The 17,854-nt window shown below is 54.5% G+C and overlaps 1 protein-coding gene and 1 long non-coding RNA gene across 2 annotated transcripts; both read left to right on the forward strand.

Annotated features, from left to right (window-relative positions):
• Positions 1 to 658: 658 nt before the first annotated feature.
• LOC132248378 (uncharacterized) lies at positions 659 to 4,233 on the forward strand. The gene is made up of 4 exons (XR_009459557.1): positions 659 to 742; positions 1,218 to 2,191; positions 3,684 to 3,942; positions 4,110 to 4,233. It is a non-coding gene; the product is annotated as an uncharacterized LOC132248378 (long non-coding RNA).
• A 347-nt stretch (positions 4,234 to 4,580) lies between these two features.
• On the forward strand, positions 4,581 to 8,736 carry LOC106738877 (uncharacterized). The gene is made up of 9 exons (XM_019485785.2): positions 4,581 to 4,655; positions 4,806 to 4,909; positions 5,008 to 5,103; positions 5,281 to 5,388; positions 5,796 to 5,925; positions 6,347 to 6,441; positions 6,616 to 6,768; positions 7,276 to 7,423; positions 8,083 to 8,736. Exons 3-9 carry the CDS (start codon positions 5,011 to 5,013, stop codon positions 8,169 to 8,171), a joined length of 816 nt encoding a protein of 271 aa, XP_019341330.1. The 5' UTR covers positions 4,581 to 4,655; positions 4,806 to 4,909; positions 5,008 to 5,010; the 3' UTR covers positions 8,172 to 8,736.
• The last annotated feature ends 9,118 nt before the right edge of the window (positions 8,737 to 17,854 follow it).

A 17,854-nucleotide genomic window follows, 5' to 3' on the forward strand; every position in this document is an offset into this window, starting at 1 on the left:
GTCAGACTCCCAGAGATGTATTTAGGGCACAGTGGGAGAGGACAGTCCACATGCACTGGAAGAAGCTGGACCCTAGGGCCACCCAGCGGGACATGAATTGTGAGAGCTGCCAGCATTGGGGTTGGCATTTTGAGTGGCAGCAGCCTTTTTTTGCCAGGGTGTTTTGGTAACTGGAGATGTATCGGTGAGTGTCTCCCATGCCACCTGCGGGTATCCCAGGACAGGTCCTGTCATGAGGGTTCCCAGGCTCTGCTTCCTGGGGTAGCTGGAGCAGCCTGAGCGAGGTTTTGGGGGCAGGGTTGGTGCATCTGTTCATAGTAGGGAGCACAGGGCAAGCCCAGGGAGTCTGGCAGGGGTGTAGCTGTGAGAAGGGCCCCGGTGTCATGCGCACAGCTCCATGCAGTGCCTGCCATGCCTCCTTCTTATGTTAGCACTGGTTGAAAACACAGTAGTTACGGTAAAGTGGAAAACTGGGCATTTCCTCCCCCTGCCCTCAATTTAGGGAGAGCCTGGTCTGCCCCAAGTCACACCCATCCCCAGGCACGTGGACAGTGGCCCTGGGGGACATGGCAGTGCCGTGGGGGCTGGCAGGGCTGTGGCACTGAGGGGGGGGTGGGCAATGGAGCTGGTTCCCGGGCGTTGCCGCGGCAGCGTTTGTATCATCGCAGCGCCACGGGATTCCAAGCAGTTGCCGGCGGAGGCTGAAGCGGTGCTGCCGGGCACCCAGGGTCTGCGGAGACGGGTAAGTCAGCTGCAGAGAGCGCTGCCCCTCTTGTGCCCCAGCCCGAGGGCAATGCAGGTGTCGAGAGGAGGCCTCTTGCCCCAGGGGGTTGTCAGTCAGACGTGAAAGAGCCTCGGGGCCAGCGCCCTCCTTCTCCTAGATGAGGTGTGGGATTTGCACCAGCAATGGGACCGGGAAGGGCAGTGGGACCCGATCCTGCAGGTTGTGTTCAGCCCAGAGTTGGCACCAGGTCTGTGCCTTTCTCTCAGGGGTGGTTTGTTCCTGTGTAAAGCCCGGAGGGAGGAAACAGAGCCGTGCCCAGCTGAACTGCCCCACCATAGGCACCGGGGATGGGGTTTCTCTTTTTTGAAGAAGGGCAGAATTGAAGCACAAACCCAGATCAATTCATTTAATCCTTGAAATCACAGTCCAGGGGGATGAATAAGTATTTCCTCCGTGTTCATGTGATTTTAATGTCCCGTTTTTTTTCTGTTAGTAATCATCAGGCGCCGTTTGGAGAGCGACAGGAAAACAAGTTTCGGGGAGGATTTTGCTCTGCAATTCCTCACCCGAGTGAGCAGGTCAGGATCAGGTCCTTGGGCAACGCTGCTGGTGGCACTGGCAGGGCTAGAGCTGGGTGGGGAGCGAGGGGCTCTTGTGCTTTCAGGCCTGTGGCCCATGTCCAGAAAAAACATGAAACATCAAGAAGGAGCCGACAGGACCCTGCCCTTGGTGTGAGGGACTGAGTAACGCTCCCTGCAGCTATGTGTGCAGGGTGCAGGAGCTGGGCATGCTCTGAATGTCACCCCCCGCAAGGCCGTGATAAGAAATGTTGCTTCTTTAACTCTGCATGTGTTTTATCTCCAATTCAGAATATCTTTTCTGGCACAGGTGTCGCACATCTTCTCAATGGTACCCAGGACAGGGCTCCCTTCCCCGCCAGGATGGCTGGAGTGCGGTGCACAGCCAGTGTGGACTGGACCCTGGTTACAATCCACTTAGAGCCATCTTTCTTGATGGCGCATAGCAGGACAATTGGTCTTTCCTGGGTACCAGTACGCCTGGAATAAAGCTGCAGGCACAAGCCAGAAGCACCTGTGAGGTGCAAAAAGTCCAGTGCAGGGTGGCAGGAGTTTCCCGTGGATGGCAGGGAAGGGCCAGGAAGGGAAGATAAGGGAAGAAGACCAGTCCTGGCATGGGCAAGCAGAGAGGGGAAAGTGCGGGAGGGAGGAAAAGTGTAGATTTGTTTGCGGGGAAGAGGCTGTGCACGAGGATGGCTTCCAACAGGATGGCATAGTCCCTTTTAGGGGTAGGCGTCCCCCCATCGAGGGCAGCGACTGCAGTTTGAGGCAGCGAGGGACATCAATCGGAGGAGACGCAGGAGACCTAAGCACCGGAGCCGGAGGGAGGAGTGCGGCGTCACCAGGGCCTGTGAGCACCCGCCCAGCAGCGCTCCATCCCGCAGGGCAGGTGAGAGGGCTGCAGCGCTGCGGGGGCTTCCCATCTCTGTGCAGGAAATGCAGAATTGGACAGGAAATCCAGCCCTGCAATGTGGGCACTCAGCCCCTGGTGCTCCCTCACACCACTTCCAGTGGGGTTGGACACATCCCTAGGTGCTGAAGCTCCCCACCCCTCCCAGCTCAGCCAGTGCTGCCCAGACTGAGTGTGTAGGGAGCCCAAAGCTGTGGCGCTGCTGGGTTCCTGCAGCACCCAGGGAAGAGGTCCCTGCCCTCCTCTCCTTGGCATTCCCGACTCCCAGGGGCATCAGCCCATGGCCAAACATGTGCTGAGGGGAGGAGTAGAGCTGTGTGTCCAACCCAGCTGCAGGTCTTGGACCCTGAGTCCAGGACTCTCCCCACCTGCCAACCCTAGTGCCAGGGATGCTGTGGGCATGGCTCTAACCCAGGGTTCACCTGCCTGTGTCCTCAATGAGCAGAGGAGGGGGTAGATACGTGTGAAGGGGATGCTTTGATCCCTAGTTGATGACTGCACCTGTTTGGTGCCAGGATGGACAGGCTGAGGTGGGTGCTGAGAAGGAGGTCAGCCAAAGTGCTCTCCATGGGAGAAGAGAGCAGGAGGGAGCCTGGGCAGGAGTATCGGGGCCCCACCTGCCGTGACGAGGAGGGGCCCATCAGGGCAAAGAGGTGGCTGTGCTCCATCTGCTGCCAAAGAAAACCGGCAGCTCCCAGCAGCAGGGGAAAGGAGGAAAAGACATCAGCCACCTCCAAGTCCAAATGGAGGTGGCCGTGGGTGCGCATGGGTAGTCAGGAGCCAGCACCATCAGAGCACCAGGCACCCGAAGAGGCGTGCAGCTCCCCTCCTGGGTCCTCGAGCAGCCTGGAGCCCGGCCCTGCAGCCCTGCAGCAGGAGGCAGCCCCCTGCTGAGCCAGGGACGAGGGCCCAGCCGCCCTGGGGCAGGAGCTGAGCCAGGCCCACAGCAGCCCCTGCTTGAGCCTCAGCTCCTCCTGGGATGCCTGGCACACATCCCAGGGGTCCGGGAGCACCAGCCCCAGCACCAGCTCCTCCTCAGAGGACCCTGAAAACTCCCCGGAGGCTGAAAGCACCAACACGAGCAGCACCTCCTCCTCGGAGGACACTGATAGCTCGGAGGAGTCCGACACTACCAGGTTGACCAGCAGCTCCTCCTCGGAGGACTGCAGTAGCTCCCTGGAGTCCAGGACCAGCCTGGCCCCCGGTGACACCTGCGCAGGTGAGGGGAGGCGCTGTGCCTGGAAGTCTCAGCATCTTTCACTAAGTGAGGCCAGCTGGACCCTCCATGGGGCTGGGCAGGGGGATCCTGGCCAAGGTGAGGGGGCTGAGCTGCACCTCTCCCTGGCACGTCCTGGGGTAGACAGTGGACTCTAGTGCTCGTGGAAGCAAGACACCATCTCTTCCCCTGATACCCACTTCCCTTCCCCTCAGGGGCACACCAGTAACCCTCTCCCCTTTCCTCCCTGTGCAGTGATTCCCAGCCCGGCCGGCGAGGAGGTGGAGGAAGAGGAGGATGAAGAGGAGGAGGAGTAAGATGGAAGGTCCCCGGAAGAAGCTGCCCTCTTCCTTGTGAAGAAACACCTGCAGGACCCAGAGGAGCTATGAAACTTCCCCAGCGGAGCCGGCACCCAGTCAGTCCTCCATTCTGCCATGCAGCCCATGGCAGGAGTTCACCCCCTGGGACTGGGAGCACGCAAGGGGACACACTTAGCCCAGGGGCGCTGCTCGAGGTGGGTGTTTGTGAAGCCCCAGCTGGGTCCCTCCCTCCAAGGACACTGCCCTGCTCTTTATAACGCCTGCCCCGAGGAGATGCATCTCAGCACTGTGGGGTCAGAGGAGGCCTGAGTCTCACGGGGTTTGGAGAAGCCTGCTTTAGCCCTGGTCTTGCTCCTGGTAGATGCTGGATGGGAAGGACAGGCAGCGCTTCCTGCTGGCCATCATTAGCATGACCATCGCCACGGACCAGAGCAGAGAGGTGGCTGTGGAGCTGGAGGGCCTGAAAGCGACTGTGCTGGACAGGATCATGGCGAGTAGCATGGGATGGCATGGGGAAAGGGAAGGAATGGAAATACTGTCTTGTGAGACCAGGAAGGAGGGGAGAGGTGTGGGGGGATGAGAGGGAGAAGGGCAAGTGCACCTGGCCCTGGGCATTGGGGAATCCTGCATCTTGAGGGCAAGGGAAGGGTGGGATCAGGAGAGGTTTGAGTGCCATGCTTGCAAGGCTGTGGGAGGGAGAGGGCCAGCCCAGCTGGGTGGGTGGGAGGGGGCTGGTTGGGATCCTTCCCCCTGCACCTGCAGCACTGGGTGGTCTCCCATGCGGGATGTGGCTGTTCTTACCTCCCCGTCCCCTTTGGGTCTCACAGGACCTGATGGAGAACATCTCAGTGGAGGCTGACCGAAAACACATCCTGGCGTACAGCATAGACGCCATCCGTTGCCTCAGGTACGGGGACCTCTGCCCGACTGTCCTCGCTCTGCCATGGGCCAGGGGGATACCCACTGCTCAGGCCCAGCTTTCCAGGCTGTTTTCTGACCACCCCAGTGCCACCCCTGCCCCGCATAGCTCAGTCTGACACAGTTCCCTCTCTCACAGCGACCCGAAGCTCAGCCTGGAGCCAGCACTGGAGTCGCGCCTCCTGCGGGCCGCCGTGGACAAGAGCTTCCTGGCCATAGGGCGTGAGACCCATCGCAAGGCAGGTAGGTCCCCCTGCCGCTGCCATGTCCCACAAGCAACCGCTGGCAGGGGATGCCCCAGGCTCCGTGGCACTGACCCTCGGGTCTGCCTCCCCTTCCAGGTCATGCAGCGGCTGTATGAGGAGTACCTGGAGGGCCTGCTGTGCTGTGTCTTGTCCAGCGCCCCCAGCCTGGGCAAGCTCTACTCCATCTGGGAGGTGAGAATGATGCAGAGGGTCTGGGCTCAGGCCGGGACAGCTCTTGCCCTCTGCACTGCAGTAAGCCTCACTCAAACAAAGCCCCAGCTTGAAACTCGGGCCCTGAGGAGGATGTTGCCAAGGTTGCTGGGTTCGGCAGGGCACTTACCCATTGATCTTAACATCTTCCTCCCATAGCACTTTACGTCATGGATTGAGGCCCCGGATGCCCAGCACCGTGCACTGGGCATGAAGATCATCACCGGCATCCTTGCCTTTGCTGTGCAGCTCCTCCCACAGTTTGAGGTCAGTGAGCCCCGACCCCAGTGTCCTGGTCCCCTGCCTTTGCCAGGGCGCTCCTGGGAAAGTGGGATCAGAGCTGGACAAGGAGCTTCACTCCAGGGCCTCAGTGGTGCCCCCTGGCTCTTTATGCATCTCTTTTTCATGGCCTGCTCTGGGCATGGTCAGCCCTGGACATGGGGCCTACTAGCCCTGGAGCATGAGGCACAGGGAATCATCCTGGGGCCCTGATCAAGTCCCTGGGCTGCAGGTTTCCATGGGAAGAGATGGGTATCATTCTCTGGATGGTCTCCACCTCCCCGCCCTCCTACTGGATAATGCGGAGACGTGGAGAGAGAGAACTGGGCCTGGGGATGTATTGGGGAAGGAAGGTGGGACATGCATGAACTCCCTGCTCTTCTCACCCTGCTTAGGGCTCCCCTGACATGCCGGAGGTGGAGGACATGGCAGCCCGCCTGGGTCTGCCCATCAACGACCCGGAGGAGACCATCAAGGCCAGGGCGTGCATGTATTTGCTTGCTCAAATCCTCCTTCATCAGAGGGGTAAAGAGACCCAGCTGGAGTACAAGGCTCTGATGCCAGCAGTTTGCCTCCAAAAGCCTGGTCCCAGGTGCTGGGCCAGACACTGTGTCTCTCTCTGTCTGTTTTCGACCCGGGGACAACTTAGGCTATCAGAGTTAATGATTTGGGCCTCTTCACCTCAGTGCCCAGCTGTGGTACTGCAGCCTGTGCTAATGCACCAGTCTAGGGTGTCCCATGGGGGCACCAGGAAGCCCATCCCCAAGCCCCCAGCCCAGACTGGTCCAAGGATGTCTGGTCCATATTGGCTCCTGCCGAATGATGACCTCCCTGTGGGGACCCTGCCCTTCACGGTGCCAGAAGGGCAGCCAGAGCCCCACTGGGTGGACATTGAGCACTAAAGCTAGGATGGCAGCTCAGAGCCATGTGTCTACACTTCTCCTAGGCCAAGACATGCAAGGGGCAGAGGAGCTGCGGTGCAAGCGCCAGATGGAGCAGAGCCAGGTCCAGAACTACAGAGACCTGGCGAGAGTGGGAGAGGTGAGGATGCTGTGAAGAAGGGATGCGGAGAAAGGTCTGATACTTCTCTCCAGCCCGCTGGGGTCTTCCTGCGGTGGTTTAGAGCCTTGCAAGTGTCCAGGGTGATGTGGTGCCAGGCCCCAGAGATGCAGCCCGGCTGTGGGATGTGCCAAGCCTTGTGTTCTCTTGTTTCAGGGGCTGAGAAGGATCTTGCTGGAGGAGCAAAGGAGATCTTTCCTGCAGAGGGCCCTTCATGCAGTTCACAATGGACCGAGGCACATCAGCCAAGCTGGGCTTGTCTTTCTGTATGCCATCCTGGGGGAAGCCAGCTGCTTGATGCAGCACAAGGTCAGCAGACATGTTGGGGTGTAAGGGGAGGGAGGAGAGTGAGCTCAGGGCCCCTTGCCTCTGCCACTTCAAGTCACTGTCGTCCCATCACCACCTGTTGCCTGGGGACAACATGGAGCAAAGGAGGCCACTACACACTGCAGTCTGAGCTCTAGCTCTTGGCGGGGTCCATTTGCACCTCACAGACTAACTCAATTAGTGACCTGCCCCTGTCTGTAAGGTGGCAATCTCCCCTGCCTTCTGAGCAAACTGGGCTCTAGGAGAATGGGAGGCCTGCCAAGTGCCTTGGACAAGGGCAATGGGGCAAACTGGTAGTGCCTCAGGCCACCAACATCTGCCTTCACCACGACTCTCTGAAAAAGGTCCTTCCGGGAACCTGCCCCCATTTCCCTGGGCTGTTTTCAAAACCCCTTGGTCACAGTCCAATCCCTGCCCCATGACCGCTCCCCACATCACCGTCCTTCCTTGAGGCTGCAGAGGCTCTAACTGGCTATTGTGCCACTGCAGGAGAAAGAAATCCCCATCAGGGTCCTGAATAAGATATTCATTATCACCTGCCTGAAAGAGCTGCCTAAAGATCTGCAAGGGAACAGCCTGCTGGTCACCTCCTCCAGCGCCCTCACCTCTCTCCAGCTGCCCACACTTGCTCCTGCAGGTACTGTCCTGTCCCCTCTGCCCCTGGGGAGCAGGGATCAGTGGGAAGGGAGGGGGAGGCTCTTGGCCTAACACAATCCTGCTCCCTGCCATGTGTGGGCAATTCTCCCCTCTGCCCTGGAGAGTCCTGTCCTAGCATCCGTCCTCTGCAGGTCTTTCCTTTCTTTCCTCTCAATGGCAGGAGCCTTTCCTTGTGCCCTGCTGCCCCAGGTAAACCTCCCCTCTGCCCTGGGCGGCATGGCTGGGCCTGCAGGGTGTTGCCATCTTTCATGAAGGAGCCCCGGGAGCTCTCCCAAGTGGCTGAGCCACCCCAGGACAGGCGGGACCCTCTGCCCCCTGTTAAATGTTGCTGTGGCTCACACAGTCGGAGACCTGCTTTCCCTTACTTGTAGCTCTCTCAGCCACGGCCTTTTTGGTGCTGGGGTTGTGCATTCAGAGCATCTACCTCATCTTGAACGTGGCTGGGCAGTGATGCCTAAAGACGTTCAGCTTCTTTCATGCAAGAGGCTAAGCACGCTCTATTGTGTTTTCCCTCATTCAAATGTGCAGGCCTTTGTGTCCTGGGAAAGCTCTCAGTCCCCACTTCCTCACATCACAGCCTTGTATCACGGTCCCAATTCATGGATCTAATCTTTTGCTGCTTTTTTTTACACTGTGTAGCAACACCTGCAAACCACCTGCACCCTGACAGCACCTCCCTGAGCGAAGACGACCTCCCCAACCTTACCGGGAGCCCGGCAGCTACATAGAAAAGCTGCAACAGCGCCAAAGCCACCACACACGTCACTGACTGACAAGTTATCATCCAGCCCAAGCCGTCCTCCACAGCCACGTCAGTTTCTGCATAGAAAAGCAGCCTGAGAAACCCTCATGGTGAAGAACTTGAACATCTTCTTCCAGCCCGGCTCTGCAAAGGGCTGGGGAAAGACCAGGCACCACAAGTTTGTAGTGCCCAGGTTGCCCAGTGGAGGATGCTCTTGTTGTGTGGATGGCATTTTGTGACCCCTGCCTCAGGGCTATGGCCGGTCGCCATTTGGGGCCAGGAAGGAATTTTTTCCCCCTTCCTTTATGGAACCAACTTCTGGGGGGTTTTCGCCTTCCTCTGAGGCATTGGGACATAGTCAGACCATCCCGGCGTCTGTTGTGTTAGTAGCCTGCCTTTGAAACCATCGAGGGCTATTCAGGGAGTGAAGAGAGCAAAGGCATAAAAAATGTGCACTGTTAAACATAGATTTAGTGTAATATATAATGTTGAACATAGATGTCATAGAAGTCAAGACTAGATGTAGGATAATAAAGTTAAGCTTTACTTTTGTTTTCTTATAAGTGTCGGTGTTCATCTCATATTCCTGTGTGAAATACAAGCTCATGACATGCAAGGAAAGAAAGAAGACAAGGCAATCCACTGCTGTAGAAAACAGGGTCTACAACACAGGAGAAACCTGGCATGTTTAGCTCAGAAAGTCAAGGTTGAGCTGTCTGAGAAGCTGCTAATACTGTTCAATGGGAAACCACCTTTGTTACTCAGCGAGTCAACCTTGGGTGGTCAGGGAGGTGTTTCAAGAAAGTTGCAATGGGAAAAGCTTTCTCTGCTCCAGGTTGTCAAGTTCCTTTGGGTAGATGTGATATCTGTTAGGAGATATAGTTGGAAAAAATGTTCTCTGCAAGGTTTTGGGCACAAACACCCACTGCCACAACCAACAACCATCCTCCAGGTTGATCTTTCTGCCAAGACCAGATAGAGAAATAGAAGAGAGATGGGGAGCATGTTGCAAGAGCAAAAACATTGTGGTGCTCAAGGCACTCTATGGGATGTGAAAGGCCCAGCTCTGAATTCTTGCTAGTAAGCAGCTTTCTCCAGAGTCTTTTCCTTGGAATCAGCAGGGCCTTTTGCTACCCAGTATATTTTTCTGGTGAAAGCACACTGTATACAAATAGGCACTTATAGCAGGCTTATCTGAGTAGGAGGGGACAAACCCCTCCCAACCCCCGTACCCTCCATCCACAGGGCTCTTCCAGACTAATACTTGGATGCCATCTGAGTTATGATCTCTCTGTCTTGGGGTCCAGGGGCTGGGGGGTTTTGTGTTGTGTTTGTTTGGTGTGGGATGGGAAGACCCAGCTCTGTATCCCTGCTGCAGCACAGGTATCTTCACAGTCTTTTCCATTGGAATAAACAGGGCCCTTGGGAATAAACCCACTTAGCCTCTCCCTGGCACTCGGCTAGATCGGGCTTGCAGGGATCTGCACAGTCTGGATCCAGACCCCTGCCTACAGTTGTGGGGAGCACCCATGGTCAGAGCAGATCGGTGTCAGCTCAGGGAGTCTCAGGGATTCATACAGCCATCATTCACTCCCCAGTGATGGAGCACATGGCCATGGGGGCTCCACACCCTGCAATTCAGTGGCTGCTTTGCTTCTTATTGGCGCCTCTCTTCTCTTCCCCCCCTTGTCCCGCATGTTACCCCCAGACCTGGTTATGCCTCCCAATACTACTCACACCGACACAATACAAAAGACAACATCCCTGCCCAACTCTGTTGCTTTTACATTGTCCAACGTAACTGGGACGTTTCCTCAAAGCGTCGCACTGGGAGCTTCTGGCTGGTTGTTTGCCCCCCGACCTCAAACACGTGTTCACAGTCACTGCTCTTACGTGACATGTGAGGAGCAGGGTTTCAATGCCCACCCAGCCCTGTTCAAGACCCAAGACACCCAAAAGAAGGGAATGGAAGAGCTTGCAGTTGGTATCCAGGCCAGTGCAAAATCTCTGCTATGCTGCTGTGTTTTCCCAGCACATTTGCACTGGTTCAGACAGTGAATGAGCATGGGGAACAGTCCTCTGTGTCTGAGGCACTGCAGCAAATGCATGGCACACCGCGCACCAGCCTTCCACACCGAGATTGCAAACGCTTTCTCATCTCCTCAGCCGCAGCAGCCTTGCCCTGGGCTCCCCAGCACTGTGGGGTGTGAGCAGTGTTTGTGGGGGAGGAGGAGGCTGTCGCTGAGGTTCTGCAATGTCCTGACATGGGAATATATACCTGAGTGCACATGCACCCCAGCCCCGTGAAGGGGCTCTGCTTGCCCCAGGGGTGTGCTAATGTCCAGCCTGACACCTCAGGGCAACAATGATCTCCAACCCAGCCCAGCTCAGCAGGGACTGACAGCAGCTCTCAGCCTGGCTAACAGAGGCTGGGCTCGCCAGACGTGACATGCATGTCTTGGGGTCTCGATCCCAGCTCTCCCAGGACAGGGGCACTCCCTGGCACTACACTGAATGGCTGTGTCTGCCAGTGTGACACCGGCATCTGCATCTCTCATAAAAGACTGTGCTGAGGGGATGTGGAAGGGGAGACTGGATCCTGAAACTCATTTCCTCAGAGAAGCAAACAAGAAGGGCCCTGACAAAAGCTTGGCACGTGATGCACATGGGGCTACGGCTACATGGCCCAGCCCTGCCCTAGGGAGGGCCCTGGCTGGAAGCCGACAGCCCACTGCAAGCAGCTTGTCAGGGCGAGGGGTTGTGGGGTGGGGAAGATCCCCCAGGGAAACTCCAACTAGCAGCTGCAGAAGGGCTTGCCCTGCCGCTCCAGGTGCCATGGGGCCAGCAGTGCTGCTGGGCTTGGCCTCGCCCTATGCTGCGTGGCACTGGTGGCACAGGCTCCTGATTTCAGTCCCTGCAAAGAGGATTTCTATGGAGGAGCTGAGCCCCAGGGGTTGGATGTTACATATATAGCCAACATTTAGCTGAAACTGGGCATCCAACATCATTTTGCAACTCTACAAGAAGTTGTATGGGGTGGTCAAACACTGGAACTGGCTACCTACAGAAATTGTGGGATCAGGTTAGACAGACACTTGGCTGGGATGGTTTAGTCAGGGATGCTCCTGCCTTGAGCAGGGGGCTGCACTACATGACCTTGTGAAGTCCCTTCCGGTCCTGCTCTGCTATGATCCTAAGGCACTGGCCTGTGCCCAGTGCTGAGCCCACTCCCCTCTCCCCATTTTAGAGGGAGACCTTTTGAACAGAGAGAAGATGGGAAGGGGCTCCCATGGACAACTTCCCTAAGGTAAGAGTAGGTAGAGCCGGGTGCAGATCTGACCTGTGTAACAATCTGCTCCTTTGACGATGTGCTGGGAGAACTGTCTGTACCTGCTGGAGACGCACAGCCCATGTCCCCGCAGAGCTGGGCATGGAGGAATGGGGCTGTTACCCAGGTGCTGCCCATGTGGTTTCCTTGATTGAAAGTTGTGGTGTAAGAGGGGAGGGGGTTTTCCTTTTGGATCCATGCATTCACTGTCAGAGAGCAGGTCCATTGGCTATTACCCATGGTCTGATGAGCTTGGGTTAACAACAAGTCTCCTAAGGAAGCAATGCAGGAGTTTGCCGTCTTCTGCCTCATCTTCTGCCTGCCTCTCGGGATGCCACACAGCCCAGGACCACCTGCTACCCCCGAGGTACTGGGAAATAGGTGAAGGGCCGATGGGATCTCCAGCTGCTTCAGTGTTGCCTGACTCGTGCTGACTATGAGTCCAGGGCCACGTGCCTCCCAGGGTCTGTTGTGGGATATAGCAATGTTTTCTTGAAACAAGATGAGGCTGAAGTTGGTTGCTTATTCCCAGTTCCCTATTCCTTGTTCCCAGTTCTCTATTCCTTATTCCCAGTGCCTGGTTCCTTTTTCAAAGCTAATCTAGACCTAATAAAAGCTTCTTATTAATTAATGAGAATGTCATTAGCTATGCACATTTACTAATTAATATGTAAAATAATATTCTGCATCAAGTACCGAGCCCTAAATGAAGGTAGATTCAAATGAGATTACAGGGCAAAATACTTCTTGGGATACTCCAAACTTCCTGTCGACGCCACTGGGGGGGGACTGTCCCTGTGACCGAGACTTATTCCCGGTTCCCTATTCCCAAGCACTGTTTGGCTGGGCCAGGCTGCCAACTGCCTCTCTGCTAAGTATCTGGGCCTGAAATTCATCTTGGGCCATCCCACACCATGACTCTGCGGCACAGGGGGACTGCCCTGGACTCCTCTGAACAACAGAGGACAGCGGGAAGGCGGGGTGTGTAAATTGGTAGCCTGCCACAGCCGAACCGCGTTTGGGCCAGGCAAGTCTCCGGTCAGAGCTGTCCAGAAGAGTTCCCCAGGGGCAGAGGCATGCCATGAGGGGCCCAAAAAGGATTCCCAGCTCTAATCCCAGCCCAAAAGCCAAGTCTTGATACAAGCCAGTGCACTTCATACAGAAGCAATGGGGGTGTCAGTTGCCAGCCTGGCACGGCCAAGCTGAGTTTTGGGCTGGGCAAGACTCTGGTCAGAGGAGTCAGGGAGACATGGTGCAGGGTGGCCCAAGAAGGATTTCTAGCTCTATCCCTGCCCCAAATCCATTGCTGATCCGGGTCCAGACTGAGCGCAGGGGCTGGCGCTGCACGCGGCAGGACCGTGCTCAGGCTCTTTGGGACAGGCCTCGGTGGCGTCGCGAGGAAGCTCCGGGCGGGCCAAGCACTATTTTGCCCCGTAATCCCGTCCTAACCCGGCCTGCACGGAGGCGCTGCACTCGACGCGGGGCATTGTTTTTACGCGGGGCCCAAGACATGCTCTGTGCGGGGTGTGCGATACTTTACGAACAGGCGTTTGTCGGGTCTAAATTCGCCTTGAGAAAGGGCCCAGCCCCGGAGAGAAGAGCCGAGACCGCCCCCCAGCACGGCCCGCGCCCGGGCCGCGTCCCTGCGCCAAGGGCGGGGCCGGGGGCGGGGCACATGTCGGCGGCGGGGGCGGGGCAGCATCTGCGCGTGTCCGCCCCGCCCCGCGCTGGGCTCCGCGTGTCGCGGGCCGGCGGGAGGAGCGTGGCGCCGGCGGGGTTTGCTCCCGGCTCTTCCTCAGCGGAAGCGCCCGCGGGCGAAGCTCCCTTCTCCGGGGACCAGGCGGCCCCGGCACAAGGCGGGGTTTCGCTTCCTGTCGTCGGATCGCTGCTTGGGGGCGCACAGCTCTGCGCTCGGGCCCCTGCTAGTGTCAGGGCTGGTTGTGCACTGCACGGATCAGCTGCGAATACCTGTTGGGTGCACCTTGATTTTGAGAGGTTGAAGTAGTCTATTCAATACCCTGGTGTTTTGGGGGGGGATTGACGAGGTGTTTTGAAATATTGATGCAGGACATGATTGCAAATGTGTCAGAAGAAACAGCGGGTTTTCAGCTTGGTTAAAATCCATCCTTTAGAACAGAATTGGTGAAGTTTGACTCTGGTCCCGGCTCTTCACTAGGAGTTGTAAGCTCCTGGTTATGCGGGTCGTAAACTTGTGTTCTGGAAATAAGATTCAGCATGTTCCTATGGACATGCCTTCAGTCCCGAACAATTAATTACAACAAGGGGGTTGCCGTAGTTGGACATGTTGAAGCTGGTTTTGGCTGAAGGAAGTTTCCACGGGAGAAAGATCCAAGTCACTCATGTTTTCCATTACCTGTGCTTCTTGTATAGCCAAGTTGTTGCTTATTGTGGTTGGAAGGGGAAAAAACATGCTACTAGTGCATAATCAGCTGTTTAAGTTGCCTTCAATATTACAAGTCTCTAAGTGAACAGCAGAATTAATAAGTAAGGGTTCACTGTGTGTGTGGTGACTAAAAAGTGAATTATTCCACTTACCACCTGGCATGTGAGCGCAGCTGGGCCAGCAGTCCGAAACACTGAGTGCTCTGGTGCGCTGTAAATCAAGGGAACTGCAAATCCAAGGAGAAAGTCTGATCAGAGATCATGATCTCCTTTTCACCTGACTGAGTAAATCTTGACTGACTGTATTTCTTTGCAAAATAGCATAATATGGTATTTTGTTTTGGTGGTTTCAAAGCCATATTTTTATATATTGTAAGCAGTGTTGGTATTTCTTTAGCTAGAGAAAAAAGTCACAACTAGGGTTTACCATTTGACACACACCATGTGCGCCCCAAACAGGACACATTGTTTGCCTTCCACCAGAGGAAATTGCCCTTTGGATACCCCTCACTGCTGAGCGTGCAGACCACTCATTCTCTTCAGCTCCTACTCCGTTTTTTTTTGGATTCAGAGCATTTGGGGTTGGGGATTTTACTGCTGCGTTTTCAGAGTATTCTGTAATGAATCGAAGTAGCAAATTCCATTATGAGTTAATCTCAAACTATCAGCGACACGTAGGGGGTGCACACGGGTGCACGTGCAGCCCCTGAGATTGGCAATGCACCCCCTGTGATAGGCTGCCAATGCTTTTTGTGCCCCCACACTCTCCAGGGGCATGCATCACTCACATCTCAAACTAATGCCCCAGGGTGATGTGAGGGCGGAAGTTTAAAGTTATGACGCAGGCTGACCTGGGATTCAGGAGATCTTGTTTTCTTTCTTGTACAAGCTGCCTCAGTCTCTGCACACTGAGCTCCAATGTATGTACCAGAGTGAGTATTTCAGAACTTTATCTGGTAAATCAAGTGATTTAAATAAGACAAGTCCTGCAGGCAAAAAAGAAAGCATGTGCTTAAGTGGATTTGGAGTTTTGGATTCTGTGGTCCATTAGTGCAGTAGAAAAGTATGCACACGAATGCACGTGCGCTCCCTTTGTGCTGCTGGAGGGACCTCGTTTTGGATCAGACACAAAACCAAGTTTCTGGCCAAGCTCCCACTTCTTTAATTGCATGGTTAGGCATCCACTGCCCTGGTAATTATAACAGATATGGTACTCCTAATTTCCTGTCCTTAATTCTTGCTTCATCTTGACTATACTGTCTAGAAAAGGTTGATTCTGTGTGTGCACATATCGTTTTTGGATCTATGAGAATGCACCTATGATACAAAACTTAATTTAATGTGGGGGCAGGGGGAGGAGCAGGGGCAGGGGTTAGAGCATTTTTAAGAGCATGTGGCTTGAACCATTATGGTTCATAATTTGAAATTATTGTCTAGTTTTAAATCTGATTTCTCTTGTATATAAATGTTTGTCCAGTCCTTTCCCTGGCTGAGAATGAGGCTGGTCTTAGTGACAGGGTTTCTTTGTCTTTGCTTTATTAGTTTGTTGATCTCCACAGATTGCCTGTTAGAAATGGGTTTACAATGCAGGGCAGACAACCCACCAGAGGGACATGCCTGATTTTTGGGAAACGGATCTGTTTTTCTTTTGGGGGAGTGAATCTGCAGTTACGACTAAGGAGCGAGCCACGTGCATTCAAATTCAAGTTGTCTACATGTTTCCTGAGAGTAAGCAATCGCTTCACAACTCCAGGGCATCCATCACAGCAACTGCTGTTCCGTCGAAAGTTGTGTAGTGTTTGAGATCCCACCTGAACTTTTTGAAGTTTGAATAATATGCAGAGTGCCCTACACTGTATTTCGGGTCTTCCAGTGCATCTCGGCAAATTCCTGTTCGGTGCAAAACCTGCTTGCACCGACTGCAGAAGCGTATTCACTGACTGCAGAGCATCAATCAGACTTGTGCTGAGTTACCTCAGAGAAACTGGAAAGCAAAGGGAACGAGCAAACATGTCCAGAACCCTTCTTTCCTCTCCAGGAAGTTAGTTCCTGGATGTCTTGCTTGTTTTATCATTAGAAAGAGTGGGGCAAATAATAATACTTGTGTGGTGACCAACGTAACCCCAAAACACTTCTCCTAAGCACTAGGAAGCACATTCCTCATATTGTAGTGAAAATTGTTATTCCTGTATTCAAGAGGAACAAGAAAATGTTTTCACTTACATAAATATAATATCTCTAGCTCTTTAAAATACCATTTTGTAAAGAGAACAGGTAACTCAAATAGTGTTTTAATGCCAGGTTCTTAGTAATTGATTTGCTCTAAAGATACCAAAGTAAAACAAATTAGACTGAATTTTAGTTTTTTGAGGGGCAGCAGGGGGAGCTCAGCTGTGGGGTGGCAGGTGTGCGAGAAGGGTGGCACCACTGGGAGAGGGCAGGGGTCGGGGCCAGGCAGGAGCATGGGCAAGTGACAGGGGGATCAAGCAGGAGATGGAGCAAGGCGGGGGGGGGGCAGAGGATACAGGTACCATGAGGGCAGGTGTGGGGTGCACAGGCACGGAGGTAGGCAGCTGGGGCAGGAGGGGGTGGGGGAGGGAGCTGGCAGGGCAGAGAAGAGGAGTCAAGCAGCCTTGCCAGTGCTGGTTGCTCTGCTTCTGTGTTTGGGGGGGAGGGATGAATATAAAGTGACCTTTCAAAAACTCGAGTCTATACATGGAAAGTTATAACAAATGCATACATGTTCTATGGCTAGAAGCAAATTATTCTGTGTTGTTTTAAATTCAGAGTAGTCTTGGGTTCCAGGTAAGATAGTCATTGTGGGAAGGTTGGAAGGTTGTTGTAGTTGTGATGATTCAGGACAAGGAGTTTTTGTGGGTCTAGAGGAGTGCACAGTTCTGACTTTTGGACTCCTCTGCACTATATTTTTATAGCGTTATCTTGGAAATGGAGAAACGAATAGCAAAAGTCTCATTTCCTTCCCTGATATAGTATTGGACTCTCAGGGAGTCTGTAGTTGTACTGTCGTTGAGTCTCGCAAGCTAGTGGTGCTCAGTCTTTTTCCCCAGCAGGCCAGATGGGCAGTGCCTGATCCAACTGTGGGCAGCGTGGTGTTTCTGCTCCAGTGCCCGGGGCTGGCTCAGCAGCCACCACCCAGCCATGCTGCAGGGAAGGGGGCAGCCCAGCCTGAGCCTGGCACTCCAGGAGCGGAAGGGGGCTTCACCCACCCCATGAGCTGGAGTTTGTGGTGGGGAGGGAGGTGACCCAGTTCTGTGGCGGGGTAAAGGGGACATGGCTTGGCTCTGCGAGGCGAAAGAGGCATTGCCTGGCCCCATCTCATCCCTGCAGGAAGAAGGGGTTGTGATCCTGCCTTGCACGTGGGATGGAGCATGTGGCCCAGTGGCAGCCCAGGCCCACAGGCAAGGGTTGTGTGTCCTTGCTCCGAACAACTGCTGCCCTGCTGTCAGGTTTCCTGACCTGTGGGGAGCCCTGTGGGCCAGATGAAAAGTCTCTGAAGGCTGCAGCTTGAGCAACACTGCCATAACCTAACAGTATTCATGCACAGTACTTCTGATATGTGGTTTCTGATTAGGTATTGTAGTATATTTTTGAGCCTGTAATATAATTTCTGGATATATAAGTGTCTGCTGTTTGCCATAGCCCTGGAAGTGAACTAGCCTGTCTTGTCCTAGATCTCCAAATTAGCTCATTGTACCAACCGAAGCCATCCAGAACCATTTGTCTTGTGGCACTGAATGACTTGGCCAAATCTACTAGTATAAGTCACTCACAAATTTAAACAAAAAGTGTTATGGGAGATTAAACACGGACAAGAGTGAGGAGCATACAGCATTTGCCGTGTATGTTTAAGGCACCTTGCATCTTACTTTAGATTTACGAAATAAACTAAACAAAAGAGATAATTTAACAAACATTTA

The sequence above is a fragment of the Alligator mississippiensis genome, chromosome 2 (genome assembly GCF_030867095.1).
Source record: "Alligator mississippiensis isolate rAllMis1 chromosome 2, rAllMis1, whole genome shotgun sequence".
NCBI lineage: Eukaryota > Metazoa > Chordata > Crocodylia > Alligatoridae > Alligator > Alligator mississippiensis.

Coding starts and splice junctions, on each gene's coding strand:
- LOC106738877 (XM_019485785.2), top strand. CDS start 5,011: ATGCAGCGGCTGTATGAGGAGTACCTGGAGGGCCTGCTGTGCTGTGTC. Junction 6,769..7,275: donor GCTGCTTGATGCAGCACAAG/GTCAGCAGACAT, acceptor GTGCCACTGCAG/GAGAAAGAAATCCCCATCAG. Junction 7,424..8,082: donor GCCCACACTTGCTCCTGCAG/GTACTGTCCTGT, acceptor TACACTGTGTAG/CAACACCTGCAAACCACCTG.